The sequence below is a fragment of the Cydia fagiglandana genome, chromosome 19 (assembly GCF_963556715.1).
Source record: "Cydia fagiglandana chromosome 19, ilCydFagi1.1, whole genome shotgun sequence".
NCBI lineage: Eukaryota > Metazoa > Arthropoda > Insecta > Lepidoptera > Tortricidae > Cydia > Cydia fagiglandana.
In genome coordinates, this window is record NC_085950.1 from 5,618,334 (window position 1) to 5,637,443 (window position 19,110).

At 40.4% G+C, this 19,110-nt stretch overlaps 2 protein-coding genes across 2 annotated transcripts in view; both read right to left on the reverse strand.

The window, feature by feature from the left end:
* The window catches only part of LOC134673851 (counting factor associated protein D-like), a 45,726-nt gene extending 37,996 nt beyond the window's left edge, over positions 1 to 7,730 (reverse strand). The window contains exon 1 of the mRNA XM_063531890.1: positions 7,679 to 7,730. Within this exon, the coding sequence (XP_063387960.1) occupies positions 7,679 to 7,715 (37 nt within the window). The 5' untranslated portion in view covers positions 7,716 to 7,730. The remainder of the gene's footprint in view (positions 1 to 7,678) is intronic.
* A 1,159-nt stretch (positions 7,731 to 8,889) lies between these two features.
* LOC134673895 (uncharacterized) lies at positions 8,890 to 16,842 on the reverse strand. The gene is made up of 4 exons (XM_063531950.1): positions 16,746 to 16,842; positions 16,050 to 16,131; positions 13,520 to 13,620; positions 8,890 to 9,027 (listed from the first exon to the last, which is right to left on the reverse strand). The coding sequence occupies exons 1-4, from the start codon at positions 16,794 to 16,796 to the stop codon at positions 8,905 to 8,907; spliced, it is 357 nt and encodes a 118-aa protein (XP_063388020.1). The 5' UTR covers positions 16,797 to 16,842; the 3' UTR covers positions 8,890 to 8,904.
* Between the last annotated feature and the right edge of the window lie 2,268 nt (positions 16,843 to 19,110).

Here is a 19,110-nt window from a genome sequence, read left to right on the forward strand (position 1 = left end):
AGAAAAAGGCGCGAAATTCAAATTTTCTATGGGACCATATCCTTTAGCGTCTACATTTTTCAAATTTGCCGCCTTTTTCTACTGACAAGATCTGCTTGACCCAATTTATAACATTTGTTGATTAACTAACCAAATACAAAACCACCTGAATCCTTCACTGAACGGATTATGCGATCGATAACACAAACGCAATTCTTCCTATTTGCGATTCCCATACTACATATATGGATTCCACACAACTGCAGTTTACTACATCGTGATTCCACAAATCCACACAGTGGTTTTTTTTTTACGCAATTGAGATTCTTCCCTTATTCTTCACTATCGGCCTCATCTCAAAACTCAAAGTCGCTCAACGAGCTATGGAGAGGGATATGCTCGGAGTTTCTCTGCGTGATCGAATCAGAAATGAGGAGATCCGTAGACGAACTAAAGTCACCGACATAGCCCACCGGATTAGCAAGCTGAAGTGGCAATGGGCAGGCCACATTGCGCGCAGAGAAGATGGCCGATGGGGTCGAAAAGTGCTCGAGTGGAGACCACGGACTAGCAAGCGCAGCGTAGGACGTCCACCCACAAGATGGACAGACGACCTTGTTAAGGCCGCCGGAAGACGCTGGATGAGGATTGCTTCCAACCGGTGCAAATGGAGGTCCAAGGGGGAGGCCTATGTTCAGCAGTAGACGTCTTATGGCTGAGATGATGATGATGATGATGATGATGAGATTCTTCCTATTTGTGATTCTACGCAATATTTTTTCGATGCAACCGCAATTTACTACATCCGTGATTCAATACAGCCGTTATTTTAACGCAATCGGGATTCTTCCTGTTCATGATTCTACCCAATATGGGTTCAACGCGACTGCAGTTTACTACATTCGTAATTGCACTCAGTTGTTATTTTTACACAATAATATATATTATAGCGTTTCAGCCGCAATGAAGAACTGTATTTAGGTAAAATAAAACTCATTTAAAAATAAAAACTAATACTAATTTAATAAAATGAAAATACATTTTTAAGAAATTGGGCCTCTTCTATTTATTTAGTTTTATTTTCATTATCATCATATATTTAAGAGTATGAGTCTTGTCGGTGGAGCAATTTCCATGTATGGCGGCTGCCGAGTTTTATTTTACGAAGTCTTTATTATATATTTGTCTGTAAGAGACAAGCTGACCTTACAGCGAGCAACTGCAGCAAGGTTCACTGGTCTTCCATTATATCTAACGTTGTATGTGTGTTTGGATGAAAACTAGTCTTTTTAGGGTTCCGCACCCAAAGGGTAAAACGTCCGTCTGTCACCAGGCTGTATCTCACGAACCGTGATAGCTAGACAGTTGAAATTTTCACAGATGATGTATTTCTGTTGCCGGTATAACAACAAATACTAAAAACAGAATAAAATAAAGATTTCAGTGGGGCTCCCATACAACAAACGTGATTTTTGACCGAAGTTAAGCAACGTCGGGCGGGGTCAGTACTTGAATGGGTGACCGTTTTTTTTTTACTTTTTTTGCATTATGGTACGGAACCCTTCGTGCGCGAGTTCGACTCGCACTTGCCCGGTTTTTAGGGTTGCGCGGAGCCGAAGCCAACACGTAGAGCTAGCAGTACTGATAAATTCCGCTACATGACGCTAGATGTCGACAACGAAATAACGCGCGTTTTGGTAAGGAAACTGATGTATGGAGATACCACTCTTTCTTTACTTATATTACTCTATGCTACATACATACAGACAGACAGACTAACGGCTCTATTCGGGAAATGAATTAGAGATTAACTAGATACGATATAGTAAAGATATGTGACGTCCCACGGCAAAAGGTACCTTATGGCGGTTATTATTAACGCCGCTCCAATATTGTTGCGGCGCTATGCGACGTACGCGCCAGCCGCCATAAGGTACCTTTTGCCGTGGGACGTCACATATATTTACTATTTGTATCTAGTTAATCTCTAATTCATTTCCCGAATCGCGCCGGAAGTTACATTCGCATTAATAATATTAGTTATTAGGATATTTGGTTATGCAATGCATAAAACCTGATTTCTAGTCCGTGTGATGTTTTTTGACCCCATGATCTCATACCTCAGATAATCTTCAAACACTAATACTCGTACTTACTAGCTTCTGCCCGCGACATCGTCTGCTTGGGACGATGATGATGATTGTTAAAAACTATCCTATCCTTTTTCCCGGAGTTCGAACTATAGGTATCCATACCAAATTTCATCGAAATCCCTTCAGCGGTTTAAGAGCGCTCTTACAAGAAAAGTCGAAATAATGCAAAATTGATGATACTAGTCGACGAAATTCAGGACTTTGTGCTCATTATTAGAAACAATGAGTACTTGTTCCAGTAAAAGCGTCTTCTTATCTTTTTAAATATCGTTGTAAATATTAGAAAAAGGACTTATTAAATTAGTAATGAATTTTTTTCTGATGGTCGTTTCCGAAAAACCGCGTGAAGCACTGAACGGCAAGCTCTTATTTGGAAATGTTGAGAAGTTTACTCTGCTAAACCTGGCTATTTTGTATTACTAATACCCTGTACTTTAGGCATATCAAACGATATTTTTCCTACATACCTTTGAGAAAGAGAAAATCAAAGTAAAACGAACTCAATTTTCTCTCCGAAACAAGTGTCAATTTCTACGAAAATCTACTTAATATCGAAGTCATTTTCATACTCAAGCAATCTGCAACGTTTGCTTATACTGTTGGTATACATTAGTGTTTATGAAATTCTACTATAATTTTTTGACAATTTTTTGAAAACTACTCTATATTACCGATGACGCGCGCTCGCCAGCTCAGTGCCGCGGCAGAGCTTGTACAGGCAGGACGTGTGTCGGTCGGCTCCGCACATTTTCAACGTCGACGACGAGGTTTTTTATCATTGTGTGCGGCGGGCGCCGTGTAAAACGCTATACTGTGTGCGTGTAAACCGCAACGAGAGACTTTGATCCTAGCACTGTTTTTATAGTATTATAATTTTTAATACCAGTTTAATAAACTACCGGACAGGATTAAAAATATTTGAAACGACCTGACATTCTATATGTATTTATTTGACTCAAGATAGTACTCAGGGTCTGATGATGGAGCCGGAAGGTGGTCACCGGTACCAATCAACCATGCAACTAAACCACTTTGTGTTTAGGCTCGTTTTATTCATCTCAACAAGATCTTTGACACAAGATAGTACTCAGGGTCTGATGATGGAGCCGGAAGGTGGTCACCGGTACCAATCAACCATGCAACTAAACCACTTCGTGTTTGGGCACGTTTGATTCGGCTCAACAAGATCTTTGACTTAAGATAGTACTCAGGGTCTGATGATGGAGCCGGAAGGTGGTCACCAGTACCAGTCAACCATGCAACTAAACCACTTCGTGCTTGGGCTCGTTTGATTCGTCTCAACAAGATCTTTGACACAAGATAGTACTCAGGGTCTGATGATGGAGCCGGAAGGTGGTCACCGGTACTAATCAACCATGCAACTAAACCATTTCGTGTTTGGGCTCGTTTGATTCGTCTCAACAAGATCTTTGACACAAGATAGTACTCAGGGTCTGATGATGGAGCTGGAAGGTGGTCACCGGTACCAATCAACCATGCAACTAAACCACTTCGTGTTTAGGCTCGTTTTATTCGTCTCAACAAGATCTTTGACACAAGATAGTACTCAGGGTCTGATGATGGAGCCGGAAGGTGGTCACCGGTACCAATCAACCATGCAACTAAACCACTTCGTGTTTAGGCTCGTTTTATTCGTCTTAACAAGATCTTTGACACAAAATAGTACTCAGGGTCTGATGATGGAGCCGAAAGGTGGTCACCGGTACCAATCAACCATGCAACTAAACCACTTCGTGTTTGGGCTCGTTTGATTCATCTCAACAAGATCTTTGACACAAGATAGTACTCAGGGTCTGATGATGGAGCCGGAATGTGGTCACCGGTACTAAGCAACCATGCAACTAAACCATTTCGTGTTTGGGCTCGTTTGATTCATCTCAACAAGATCTTTGACACAAGATAGTACTCAGGGTCTGATGATGGAGCCGGAATGTGGTCACCGGTACTAATCAACCATGCAACTAAACCATTTCGTGTTTGGGCTCGTTTGATTCGTCTCAACAAGATCTTTGACACAAGATAGTACTCAGGGTCTGATGATGGAGCCGGAAGGTGGTCACCGGTACCAATCTACCATGCAACTAAACCACTTCGTGTTTGGGCTCGTTTGATTCGTCTCAACAAGATCTTTGACACAAGATAGTACTCAGGGTCTGATGATGGAGCCGAAAGGTGGTCACCGGTACCAATCAACCATGCAACTAAACCACTTCGTGTTTGGGCTCGTTTGATTCGTCTCAACAAGATCTTTGACACAAGATAGTACTCAGGGTCTGATGATGGAGCCGGAAGGTGGTCACCGGTACTAATCAACCATGCAACTAAACCATTTCGTGTTTGGGCTCGTTTGATTCGTCTCAACAAGATCTTTGACACAAGATAGTACTCAGGGTCTGATGATGGAGCCGGAAGGTGGTCACCGGTACCAATCTACCATGCAACTAAACCACTTCGTGTTTGGGCTCGTTTGATTCGTCTCAACAAGATCTTTGACACAAGATAGTACTCAGGGTCTAATGATGGAGCCGGAAGGTGGTCACCAGTACCAATCAACCATGCAACTAAACCACTTCGTGTTTAGGCTCGTTTTATTCGTCTCAACAAGATCTTTGACACTGAAGATACACAGGGTCTGATGATGGAGCTGGAAGGTGGCCACGGGTACCAGTCTATCCTGTAACTAAATCACTTCGTGTTTGGGCTCGTTTGATTTCTCTCAACAAGATCTTTGACACAAGACAGTACTCAGGGTCTGATGATGGAGCCGGAAGGTGGTCACCGGTACCAATCTACCATGCAACTAAACCACTTCGTGTTTGGGCTCGTTTGATTCGTCTCAACAAGATCTTTGACACAAGATAGTACTCAGGGTCTGATGATGGAGCCGAAAGGTGGTCACCGGTACCAATCAACCATGAAACTAAACCACTTCGTGTTTAGGATCGTCTTATTCGTCTCAACAAGATCTTTGACACTGAAGATACACAGGGTCAGGGTCAGATACAAAGAATGTCACTAAAATGTCCCAAAACAGGACACCTTTCAATATTGCAGTTGAAAAAATGTTTAGAAACCTCTGTTTACCTCAGATATCGATTTTAAACGCAATCGGGTAATTTCTAGAAATGTCCCAAAAAAGGACATCTCTCAATATTTCCCTCGGAAACAAGTTTCGAAACCTTTGAGCACCTCAGATATCGATTTTGAACGCTATCGGTTAATTTCAAGGAAAGTCCCGAAAATGTTCCAAAAAGGACATCCTTCATATAGCCATCGGAAACATGTTTCGGAACCTTTGGTAAACTCAGACACCGCTTTTGAACGCATTTGGTCAGTTTCACAAAAATGGCCTAAATAAAAAGGACATTAGGTAGGTACATACAAAGTAATCGTCAATCCGAATTGACGATTGAGGATTGACCGATCAATTCGAATTAACGATTAGTAATCGTCAATCTTCAATCAGTAGATTTAGAATTAGTTTCGTCAATCGTCAATTCGAATTGATCGGTCAGTTCTCAATCGTCAATTCGAATTGATTTTTTGCCAACACTGCTATCATGTAACTGAACCACTTCATGTTTGGGCTCGTTTGATTCCTCTCAACAAGACCTTGGGCACAAGTTAGTACTCAGGGTCTGATGATGGAGCTGGACTGTGGCCACGGGTACCAGTCTACCATGTAACTGAACCACTTCGTGTTTGGGCTCGTTTGATGCCCATCCATGTTGGGATTCGTCGCAACAAGATCTTTGACACAAGATACTACTCAGGGTCTGATGATGGAGCTCGAAGGTCGCGACGGGTACCAGTCTATCACATAACTGAACCACTTCTTGTTTTGGCTTCGTGTTTGGTTTATCACCTAGTGTCAAAGATCTTGTTGAGACGAATCAAACGAGCCTAAACACGAAGTGGTTTAGTTGCATGGTTGATTGGTACCGGTGACCACCTTCCAGCTCCATCATCAGACTCTGAGTATCACCTAGTGTCAAAGATCTTGTTGAGACTAATCAAACGAGCCTAAACATGAAGTGGTTTAGTTGCATGGTTGATTGGTACCGGTGACCACCTTCCGGCTCCTTCATCAGACTCTGAGTATCACCTAGTGTCAAAGATCTTGTTGAGACTAGTCAAACAAGCCTAAACATGAAGTGGTTTAGTTGCATGGTTGATTGGTACCGGTAACCAACTTCCAGCTCCATCATCAGACTCTGAGTATCACCTATATAGTGTCAAAGATCTTGTTGAGATGAATAAAACGAGCCTAAACACGATGTGGTTTAGTTGTATGGTTGATTGGTAATGGTGACCACCTTCCAGCTCCATCATCAGACCCTGAGTACTGTCTTGTGTCAAAGATCTTGTTGAGACGAATCAAACGAGCCCAAACACGAAGTGGTTTAGTTACATGATAGACTGGTACCCGTGGCCACCTTCCAGCTCCATCGTCAGACCCTGTGTATCTTCAGTTTCTTGTAACTTGTTTCTTGTAAATAAGCGAGTACCTATAATTTCTTTCGAGTAATACACGTTCATAAGTACGAGTATGGGGCTATTCATAAATTACGTCGTTTCAAATGGGAGGAGGGGGGGAGGGGGTCTGGACATCGGATGATGGTAGCATGACGTAGGAGGAAACAGAGTCATCCGAAGCATGATTTTTGGATGATTTGAGGGATGGGGGGGGTCAAAAATAGATGACGTAATTTATGAACAGCCCCTATGTACATTTGCACTGCATTTAGTATTTTCGTACTTACCAAATAACAGTTTTAGGACTTTATAAGTTAAGTACAGTTAGTGTTGTTATGGTTGATTTCAATATGCTTCGCGAAGGATCAAGAATGTTTAATCCATCATGGTAGTGCGAGTGTGGTAGAAGGGATCGGAATACTGAGCTCGCACGGCCTGCCGCAGCGCGTAAAATACCTAAACTCGCTCAACCCCGAAATGTAATAGCACTCTTAAGCTTGAAGAGGTAACAGACAGACTACTTACTAGGTACACACACAGGGGACTTTGTACTCCATTTATAATATTAAATATCCGGGAGACCGAGCTTTGCTCGGAAAATATATAAAAACTTTAAAATGCCCGTTTTCCCAAAGATGATGAAGACCTAGTTCGATCGATTTTTCGCCCCCGAAAACATCCATATAGCAAATTTTAACGAAATCGTTAGTGCCGTTTCCGAGTTCCCCGATATATATATATATACATATATGTCGGCGGCCGATCGTAAGATCAGGCATATCGTGAAATTCCCAGGCAAATCGTGAAACGTGAAAATCTTCGACTCGCTCCCTGAGTGGACCGAGCCCCGCTACGCGGGGCTCTTATTTCTGGGCAGTTTGCCCTTCGGGCATCTGAAGCAACCAAACTAACCTAACCGACCTATATATATATTGGTTAAATGTGACTATCGTCAAAACATTATATAGGAACATTACGATCTGCCTGATCTTACGATCGGCCGCCGACATATAAATAAACAAGATAGGCATTTTAAAAGTAAATCTTACCGACAGCGCAAAGCGCCACACACAAAACTATTTTCATCTCGTAATAAAACAAACACTATAAAATAAAGTTCCACACGGGCCTTGTACCACAAAGCCTGCGCACACGCAACTGGGCTTATCCCCACTACATTTTATATTTATATAAGCTAACCTCCACAAAAAGTTTACATGTAAAACAAATATACTGTTTTTGATCTCATCCAGTTTAAGAACTAGTTTACTCTTGTTGTAGACTTTTTAAGTAAGGTGCATTCGGATAACTTCGACAGTGGGATAATTTTGAAAATGGCTGTTAAATATCTATAAATCCAGAAGCACTTCCCTTATATTTTAGCCATACTTACGCTAGGTAGATAGGTACCTACTTAAATAAATAATAGAATCAAAGCATTAGCTACTTTGCGGAAATCAATATTAATTAAAAAACAAAAATTATTCTTCGTAATAATAACGTGCGAAACCGTTGTATTTTCTTGCGTATTTTAACACATGTAATTAATGCTCCCATCCTCCCCCGCGATAATTAAACCCCCTATACTAATCATGAGATTTTAAACCACCTTGCCTTGAAAATGCCTTACATCGTTTTGGAAAAGAGCTGATACTCTTCAAACTGCTGGATCAATTTTAATCATAATAACTAAGAATAACCCAAAGAAACATGTGACAGACACATTTCACGTAAACAAATCGCTTCAAAATCGGCCCATCCGTTTGACAGCTACGATGCCACAGACAGACATTGGCATCAAACGTACATCCCTATTTTTGCATCGGGGGTTAAAAAAACAGGAATTATCCCTCTCAACTGTGACTCACCTCTTATTTATTAGCATCATCTGGTAACAGCATTACTTGGCCGGTTCGACTATGGTTGGATATGAAATTAGAATATGTTGTCTTGTTTCTTCTTGATAGAGATAGAGTACGATAGGAGGAAGGCCAGTCCAGACGGGACAATTTTTCGCTAATCTGATTAAATTGTCCGATCAAATCGGTCTTAATTTTGACCGCCGATTATTATGACCGATATTACCAATAGAACTGATGTCAAGACGCAAGAATACCAATTTTTGACTCAAGTATTCGCATCTGAGGGTATTCTTATAAATTTAGAGCGCTTAAATAGCACCATAAAACTAAAAATTGGTGATTTAATTGGAGATTGACCCCAATTTCTTTCTTGATAAAATCGGTCGATTAGATCATCCCGTCTAGACTCCCCTTTATGTTCGCTTGTTTGGTTTCCTCTTGTGCAGCACGGCGGCGGTGCAGTGGCCCGCGGGCGCCACCAGCAGCTCCACGTTCCGAGTCTCGATGCGATACGCTACCAGCTCCTCTAACACGTCCTGTGACAGAAAATAGGTGATTTCGAACAACCATCTCACTCACTCTAATTTACCGTTACTCTAATTACGTTACGCCTTAATACAGATCAGGGGACCGATTTTTGAATTTCGATCGCTCGATTTCGTCACTCGAAAATCGGTGGAAAACAGTGAAATGCAAATTTTTGAAATACGAGCGATAGAAATTTGGAATGGAGTGGTATTGACCACTCGTTTTCGTCGAGTCACGTCGAAATTCAAAAATCGGCCCCATGGGCCCCGACGGAAGACCAGCGCTCGCTGGTGCTGGATAGGACTCGAGCCCTTTGAGTCCTCTCCTTCAAGACTCGACTCAGTTTTTCAGACTCATAGAATTAAGTTTAAACTCGAGTTCTTTTCAAATAGACTCAACTCTCAAGCAACTTGCGTCCTTTTCAGAGAACCTTCGTTTTTTTTCATACAATTTCGAAATGCATTAGGGATCATCCATTAATTACGTCACACGAATTTCTAGGTTTTTTGACCCCTCCCCCCCTCCTTGTCACACTTGGTCACATTTTGCAAATCCCTATAAAAAAATAATGCCGAGTTAGGATTGCCGATTTGTTGAAAACAAAATTGCCTAAAATGTGACGTCACACCAGGTGGGGATCCCCACCTGAGAAAAAACGAGAAAACGAGAGTTCTCTGAAAAGGACGCAAGTTGCTTGAGAGTTGAGTCTAGTTGAAAAGAACTCGAGTTTAAATCCCCACCTGGTGTGACGTCACATTTTAGGCAATTTTGTTTTCAACAAATCGGCAATCCTAACTCGGCATTATTTTTTTAATAAAGAAATATATTTATAAAAGAAATATTAGCAATTTTATAACACAAAACCAATTAGGAACGAAAATTACCTACTTCCATGTATAGTGATGAAGTTAAACCCCTCCCCCATGTCACAACATGTCACATTTTCTTGACCCCCTCCCACCCCCTAAACGTGTGACGTAATTAATGGATGACCCCTTATCTTTATGTATATTGTATGTATGTATGTATGTATTTACTTTATTGTACATAGAAATATAAACACGAGAAACACAGGTACAGAGTCAATTAAATACAACAAAGGCGAACTTATCCCTGAATGGGATCTCTTCCAGTTAACCTTTGAGGAAATGAGTAGAACAGAAGTAACGATGAATGACAAACAAAAGCAAAAGTGTATAATCCCTAAAATAAATAAAATGCACGTTTTGAATACACATTACTCCAAATATACATAAATAGAAATATAACAATACAAGAGTACATATACATATAATATATATAGGTATAAATAAAAATAAATAAATACTCAACATATAATATAAATAGATATATAGATATTAATTCGAACCAGAAAAGTAAAGGAAATGAAAGAAATAGGTACTTAATCGGGAAAAACAGAATTATCTAAGTATCGGAAAGCCACAATTTTCTAAGCCTCTCCTTGAGTGATGCTACAGATTGGGATTGCCTCACGGACACCGGAATCTCGTTCCATAACTTAGCGGCGTGGACAGTAAAGGATTTTTTGTAAGTGCGCGTCTTATTGGATGGAATTGCGAGTGAAAGATTGGTGCTTGATCGAAGACGGTGACCACTGCCAGCAGCTAAAAAACTAAATCTTTCGGAGAGGTAAGGTGGCGCAGCAGGATTGAATAAAACATTGAAAAGCAATGACAGGATATGCATATCTCGACGACGACGAATCGGAAGCCAGCCAAGCTGAGATCGGAACTGGGAAACATGATCAAACTTACGCAGACCGAAAATGTATCGAATACAGATATTTTGCAGTCGCTCGAGTTTATCCAGAAGCTCCTCACTGAGGTCTAGAAAAGCAGAATCAGCATAGTCTAACAAAGGAAGTAAAAGTGAACAAGCAAGCGTTATTTTAGTTTGGAGAGAAAGGAAATTTTGAAGACGCCTCAGTGAGTGGAGAGACGCAAAAAGTTTATTGCTAATGTCGGAAACATGAGCTGACCAGGACAAAGTTTGATCAATGATGATACCCAAGTTCTTAACTGTAGAGGAAAAAGGGATAATTGTTCCGTCAAAAAGTACTTTGGGTACCACCATCTCCGACAATTTGGACACAAAGTGAGGACCACCAATGACAATCAACAAATAAAATAAATAAAAATCGCCTGCGATTTCTTTGCATTAACTTTTAAACCAAACTTATTCGCCCAGCAACGAATTGTTTCAAGGTTGCTATTAATTTTATCAACTAAAGATGGAAAGTCATCAATGCTAGCCGCTGCGTATATCTGCAAATCATCCGCGTAAAGGTGGTAGCTACAATTTAATGAATCAGTAATGCCATTAATGAATATTGAGAAAAGGAGAGGAGAGAGTATCCCTCCTTGGGGGACACCAGCAGAAAGGTCACACCACTCAGAGACCTTGTCGTCAACCCTGACACGCTGGCGCCTCCCAAAGAGGTAGTTACGGAACCAGGACAGAGCTGCATGTGAAACATTTAACGTACGAAGGATATGAAGGAGAATATCAAAATCAACCGTATTAAAGGCACTACTAAAGTCTAAAAGTACAAGAACCGTGAGCTTTTTATTTTCAACATTAAAACGAATGTCATCAGTGACCCTCACCAAAGCCGTGACGGTGCTATGCCCGGGGCGGAAACCTGACTGAAATCGATTCAACAAATCATGCTTGTGGAGATGTGAAAGGAGGCGACGATTAACAAAGTGTTCGATGATTTTAGACAAAACTGGTAGAATGGAGATGGGCCGATATTGGGAAAAGGATGTGGGATTAGAAGTTTTAGGAAGAGGGATAACATGAGCAAGTTTCCACATAGCAGGAAATGTACCAGTGGAAAAGGAAAAATTTATAATTTCGGATAGGATAGGAGCAATTCTATCCACCACCAGCATAAGCATGTCCAGGCTAAGGCGATCCTCACCAACAGCCTTCGATTCAATGTTTTTTAGGATTGTGACAACCTCTTGTGGTGAAATATTGTCAAGTGCAAAGGTAGAGTCAGGGTCAGAGCGAAAGTTATTGGCAAGAGAAGATAATGTAGCTTGCTTGACGGAAGGATCCAACGTCACTGGAGATGAGCTAAAATGCCGATTGATTGAGTTCAGGTCTAGAGTGTCTGAGGAGCACTGAGAGACTTTGCCCACCCCCAGTGACCTCAAGAACCTCCATAACTTGAATGGGGGGCAGTCATCAATGGTTTTATGGATATAACGGCGCCTAGCGTCCCTACAGGTTTTGTTGCAGCGGTTTCGCAAATTGATGTAGGAGAGATGGTTTTCCTCTGAAGGAGCAGCCCTATACTTGACCCGGGCTCTGTTCCTCCTGGCTAAGAGTGACTTGATATCTGGCGTAAGCCACGGTGCTGGAAAGTGCCTCACCCGCATCGGCTTCAGCGGAGCGTGTTTATCAAAAATCGCAAGCAATGTGCCATTAAAGGCCTCTAACTTTGAGTCAACGTCAGCCAAACCATCGATTCTAGACCAATCGGCATTGCCTATATCATTATGGAGCCCCTGCAAATCAATATTACGAAGATCCCGGCGCATTAAAATCTTATGCCTTTGTTTGGGAGGACGAATTTTAAAGGATGCGTATATTAAATCGTGACACGAGAAACCAGCAGCATTAAACTGTCCATGAAACTCGACTAAATCAGCAGAAGAGGTTAAAATAAGATCTAAGAGGGAAGGAGGGCCATTATGAGGAAAATGAGTAGGGGCGAGGGGCAGGATATTAAGATTTAGGGAAGTAGCTACTGATTGCAGTTTAAGGGCACGGGAATCGTTTTTGATGAGACAGGTGTTAAAGTCGCCCATTATAATACGATGATCGAACTGCGGACTAAGATCTTCCAAAGTTTTCTCTAGGGTATCAAAATAATTAATGTGAGATGAGGGGCTATAAAAGACTAAAGGGCTATATTTTGTGGGTTAGATGCATAAATCATGCAATAACGCCTAAGGTCTTTACTTTTATTTAGGAAAAACCTATAAAATTGTTCACGGAGTCTTTATTCGGAGGCTCGAGTCGTTTTGAGTTGCTCTTAAATAAGACTCAATAAAGGACTCCACTCGGGACTTAAAAGACTCAGAAGGTTTTTTAAGCGCAATCTTGTCGTCTTCAAATTCAGACCCAAATGACTCGCGGTTCTAAGGGCCACCCCACATTTAGCGTCTTTCGAGCGTCGGCGTCTGGTCAGCGCTATGGAAAATGACGTCGCTGCGCATTGCGTCGACGTTGCGGCGACGTTGCGTCGAGCAGCGGCCATAGAGTTGTAGACGCCGACGCTCGAAAGACGCTAAATGTGGGGTGGCCCTAATACCAACACTAGCGCTAGCCCAGCCAGGCTAGCATCATGCTGAGTCGGGACCATTTCGTGGTAACTATATGTCAAGTTATTTTACGTGTTGTTTTCTTCTTTTATTTTGCCTCGAATAAACGCTCTCTATTATATTATCTTAATGTATTGAGCCCTACAATTTCGCAGACGGCTTGTCGCACCAGCTCCGTGAAGGCGGGCAGCCTGGCGGCCAGCATCTGGCCCGTGCTCTCGTTCATCGTACACATGCTCAATAAATCTGAAACACGAAACAATTCTATCGGTCATGGGTAGGTCTAAGATGGTCAAGCAAATCTTGTCAGTAGAAAAAGGCGCGAAATTAAAATTTTCTATGAGACGATATCCCTTCGCTCCTACATTTTTCAAATTTGCCGCCTTTTTCTACTGACAAGATCTACTTGAACAACTTAATACGACCATTCTGGCGCATCGTTTTCTATGGAAAGTATCACGTCACGTCACGCCTGTCATGTCATGTCATAGAAAAGTAAGCGCCGTAAGATCCGGCCCGGACACGGCCCGGTCTAACGTGAGTCGTCCTTAACAGGTCACAATTTTTCTCAACTCGTGAAATTTGGAGAGTTGTATTTTGATCTATATTTTTTTCTTTTTAGGGTTCCGTACCCAAAGGGTAAAACGGGAACCTATTACTAAGACTTCGCTGTCCGTCCGTTCGTCCGTCCGTCCGTCCGTCCGTCCGTCTGTCACCAGGCTGTATCTCACGAACCGTGATAGCTAGACAGTTGAAATTTTCACAGATGATGAATTTCTGTTGCCGCTATAACAACAAATACTAAAAACAGAATAAAATAAAGATTTAAATGGGGCTCCCATACAACAAACGTGATTTTTGACCAAAGTTAAGCAACGTCGGGAGTGGTCAGTACTTGGATGGGTGACCGTTTCTTTTTTTGCTTTTTTTTATTGTTTTTTTTTGCACGGAACCCTTCGTGCGCGAGTCCGACTCGCACTTGCCCGGTTTTTATTTTATTCGAAATGGTGAAAGCCTGAAGGATTACGAGATCTACTGCTCGCCGACACTATTGTATTTTAGACATAGTCATGGTAAGGTGGTGGTACTGGAGCTCGACGCGGTCAGTACATATTGTCATCTTGAAACTTAAGTCATTGTCAATAGAGGTGACAGCAGGGTGTCATCTATTGGGCATTAGCATGTCGAGCACTTAGGCACTGGTCCCACCGCGAGCTAGTAAGCTATGAGCTATCGGCTATAAACACGAACAAAAGATAAGCACTCCCGTGTAAATAAAAGAGACACGGCGATATTTATAGTTACTCGCCCAGCGGTGAGCTATAAATATCGCGGTGTCTCTTACCACCACCTTAGTACACTTTTCAAAGCCCAACCTTATTGTAAAATTCTAACAATATTTGTACAGTGTCAGTGCTTCTGGTCAAACTTGTCGAGCCGAGATTTTCCTTATTTGCCATGATATCGTAATACATCGCGACGAGTGCGGGTCGGTCAATTTGTTTTCCTCTTATTATATTATTAAGTATTGCATGTCTAAGATAAGGATCAACTCAAGGACGTAAGAACAAAAACATCATTTGATATTATACTTGAGGTCCCTTTTTTGACATAAAGTGTCATAATGTAATGTTTGTCATATTATCATTGTTTGCTAATGATGATGATGGATTTTAACCTAAATAATTAATGTAGTACAAAAGACATCAACGCGCGACATCATTCCACTAACCTGGAGTTAATCGGTTAAACCGTTAACCCAGTGTCAAATTGTACTGGTAACCATGGTAACTCCATGATTTAACCGGTTAACCCCGGGTTAGTGAATGGTGCAAGTGGCACGTGATTGGTCAATTTTTATAGTTGACTACAGCGTATCGAAATGAATATTTATAGTTGAGTTGGGAGAAACACATGAAAAGTACGCAATTATAGTTTGGTATACGCAATCTTAATTCAACCATTACAGTCGACGAGTAGATAAAATAACATACTACTGTCGCTTCTCAGGTTTACAGCGGTAGAACAGCGGCCTAAATAAAGCCTTTAGTCTAAACCACAGAATAAATAATAGTACCGTAAAACGGGGTGAGAAGGTATTTTAAGGCTACTGCTACAAAAAATAATGTATTCCAATTTAAAACGGAGCTATAGTAATACGCATAGTAAAAAAAATCGATCCAACAATCTTCCAAAATCACCTTTGTATGAAAACCCCTCTCACCCCAAATACGAGGTGGGTTTTCCTCTTTATCGTCAAAGTTATGAAATTGGATCTACCTAAAATAAAATAAAATCTAAAATACAAACGTCCGGAACACTTATTATAATATACACCATTCAGTTTTCATATGTAAAAATAAAATGTTATCGAGGTTTGAATTTCAGTTTTGACCCTACTCACCCCAATGTACGGTACTACCGTACAGAAAGGACACTTCTTACAAAACCGAAGTTTGACATCGGTTCAGTCAGGGTCGAATCATGCTGTCCCTTTCGAATATATGGCACTATCCTTTTCGGCTATTTAGGGTTGTCAAAATTCAAGTGATCATCTTATCCGTCGTGTACGCAGAGGGACGTGAAGTGGTGCCAACCCTAATCGGAGCAATGCTGAGCCGAACGGAGCCGAGTCTGCCCGAAGTCAGGAGTGTCTCCCCACTGGCTAAACTTACTTTTCTCCAAATATAGGACGCCGATGACATGATGGTTTCCGTCTATACGGCACACTGTATCCTCAGTTTGATGCGAGAAACCCTGCAATTAGATAATTTTTAGGGTTCCGTACCCAAAGGGTAAAACGGGACCCTATTACTAAGACTCTGCTGTCCGTCCGTCCGTCAGTCCGTCTGTCTGTCACCAGACTGTATCTCACGAACCGTGATAGCTAGACAGTTGAAATTTTCACAGATGATGCATTTCTGTTGCCGCTATAACAACAAATACTAAAAACAGAATAAAATAAAGATTTAAGTGGGGCTCCCATACAACAAACGTGATTTTTGACCGAAGTTAAGCAACGTCGGGCGGGGTCAGTACTTGGATGGGTGACCGTTTTTTTTTGCCTTTTTTTGCATTAAGGTACGGAACCCTTCGTGCGCGAGTCCGACTCGCACTTGCCCGGTTTTTTAATTTTATTATACAGGGTGTTTTTTGACCCTAAGCCATATTTCGCGAGACTAATTTATAAGACAGCTGCACTGAATACGATATGGAGCGCTGGTGGCCTAGCGGTCAGGTCCTAGCGGACTTTCAATCCAGAGGTCGCGGGTTCAAACCCCGGCTCGTACCAATGAGTTTTTCGGAACTCATGGACGAAATATCATTTGATATTTACCAGTATGAACTGAATACTGATCAGAATAAATTACCTCTGGCATATGTTTTTGTCTTAGTCGCATCATATTTTTTAAATCAGACATTTTTTCTGTAGGTAGATATTATTCGAAAGACTGAGTAGGTACCTAATTAAACTATAGGTGCCTAGTTACACAAATATATCAAATTATCAAAATAAGAAATATATCTAAAACTAAATAAATGATATTAAACAATTCTGACAATTATTTCACTGTGGCTACGGTTTCCTAAAGCCATTTCACACTGCATGAGATATCGTAGGTATTGCTTAAGATTGCCTCACGGGGTCACGGGGGCAACTTTGCCTATTTAGAAATGGATTTCCCTGCTGTCTATATAGATTCCTGAGACAAAGGCGAATCACTGTTACTATGAAAAGTGTATGAAAGTCGTAACTGTGCGTTTCTATACTTATAGCATTCAACTAAATGAAACAGCGCCATCTAACGTGACATTTTTAACTAAATTAAACAAACAATGTCGTGTTCTATACTTACCTTACCCATTAATTTTGTTTGAGTCTATATAGAGTAACTAGCTGTTGCCCGCGACTTCGTCCGCGTGGAATCTTTATCTTCAACATTTTACATCTTTAGTACCTATAATTTTCATATCCAAGCAATGTTGAAATTAAGTACTTTTCTTTTTTAGCAGTGTTGTATGAAGTTTTAAGTCAAGTGAATTTTGATGTTGGTTGCTGAAATTACTTTTCTTGTATTCTCATAATAGGTACCTATTATGAGAATATGCCCTTATACAAAGATTCAAGTTCCGCACTCCAAATATCTGATCTCCATACAAACTTTCAACCCTTTTCTCACCACCTTGGGGGATGATTTACAAAAATGCTTGAATTAGTTTTCTTGTATTTTAATTTAATACCTTTTTACAAAGTTTCAAGTTCCTAGCTTAAAATAAAATTTGCACCCAAAGACGAACTTTCATCCCCTTTTTAACCCCCTTAGGGGTTGAATTTCCAAAAACGTTGCAATGACTTTTTTTTTAAATCGGTTATTATGCCTTTCTAAGAAGTTTCAAAGCATTTGTAATGGATTAAAATTTTCAACCCCTTTTTAACCCTGTTAGGGGATGAATTTTACAAAACGCTGAAATTACTTTTCCTGTCTTCTAATAATATCTCTAAATACAAAGATTCAACTCCACCACTCGAAATTTTTTTTTGATATCCATACAAACTTTCAACCCCTTTTTCACCACCTTAGGGGATGAATTTTCAAAAACGCTGAAATTAGTTTTCTTGTATTTTAATAATATATCTTTTTACGAAGTTTCAAATTCCTAGCTCAAAAGAAAACTTTAACCCCATACAAACTTTCATCCCCTTTTTAACCCTGTTAAGGGATGAATTTTACAAAACGCTGAAATTACTTTTATTGCCTTTTAATAATATCCCTAAAGACAAAGATTCAAGTCTCGCGCTCGAAAAAATGTTTGATATCCATACAAACTTTTAACCCCTTTTTCACCACCTTGGGGGATGAATTTTTTAAAACGCTGAAATTAGTTTTCTTATATTTGAATTTGATACTTTTTTACAAAGTTTCAAGTTCCTAGCTTAAAATAAAATTTGCACCCGAAGACGAACTTTCATCCCCTTTTTAACCCCCTTAGGGGTTGAATTTCCAAAAACGTTGCAATCATTTTTTTTTTGTAATCGGCTATTATGCTTTTCTAAGAAGTTTCAAAGTATTTGTAATAGATTAAAATTTTCACCCCCTTTTTAACCGTTAGGGGATGAATTTTACAAAACGCTGAAATTACTTTTCCAGTCTTCTAATAATATCTCTAAATACAAAGATTCAACTCCACCAATCGAAATTTTTTTTGATATCCATACAAACTTTCAACCCCTTTTTCACCACCTTAGGGGATGAATTTTCAAAAACGCTGAAATGAGTATTCTTGTATTTTAAAAATATATATTTTTACGAAGTTTCAAATTCCTAGCTTAAAAAAAGACTTTAACCCCATACAAACTTTCATCCCCTTTTTAACCCCCTTAGGGGTTGAATTTCTCAAAATTGCTTCTTATCTCTTGTACACTTTATAAATTCAATCTGGTGTGCAAATTTCAACTTTCTGGCTTTTGTAGTTTCGGCTCTGCGTTGATGAATCAGTCAGTCAGTCAGTCAGGACACTTGCATTTATATATATAGATTTTTCTACCAACAATACAAGTACCAAAAGTAGGAAATTCGCAACGAGTGACGATAAATTCATGTAGGTACACGACCGAAGGAGAACGTAGGGACTAGGGAGTGTTTTAAAAATTTAAATCGACACGAGTTGCGAATTACATTTCCGCATGTGTATTGTGCAATGTTTTACAGTACATACAGTACCGGTCAAAAGTTT

Excerpts from the sequence above, each read along its gene's own strand:
- LOC134673895 (XM_063531950.1), bottom strand. The coding sequence starts at position 16,796 with ATGTCTGATTTAAAAAATATGATGCGACTAAGACAAAAACATATGCCA. Across the intron at positions 16,132-16,745 it reads GACAAAAACATATGCCAGAG|GGTTTCTCGCATCAAACTGA; the intron begins GTAATTTATTCT and ends ATCTAATTGCAG. Across the intron at positions 9,028-13,519 it reads GACAAGCCGTCTGCGAAATT|GACGTGTTAGAGGAGCTGGT; the intron begins GTAGGGCTCAAT and ends TTTCTGTCACAG.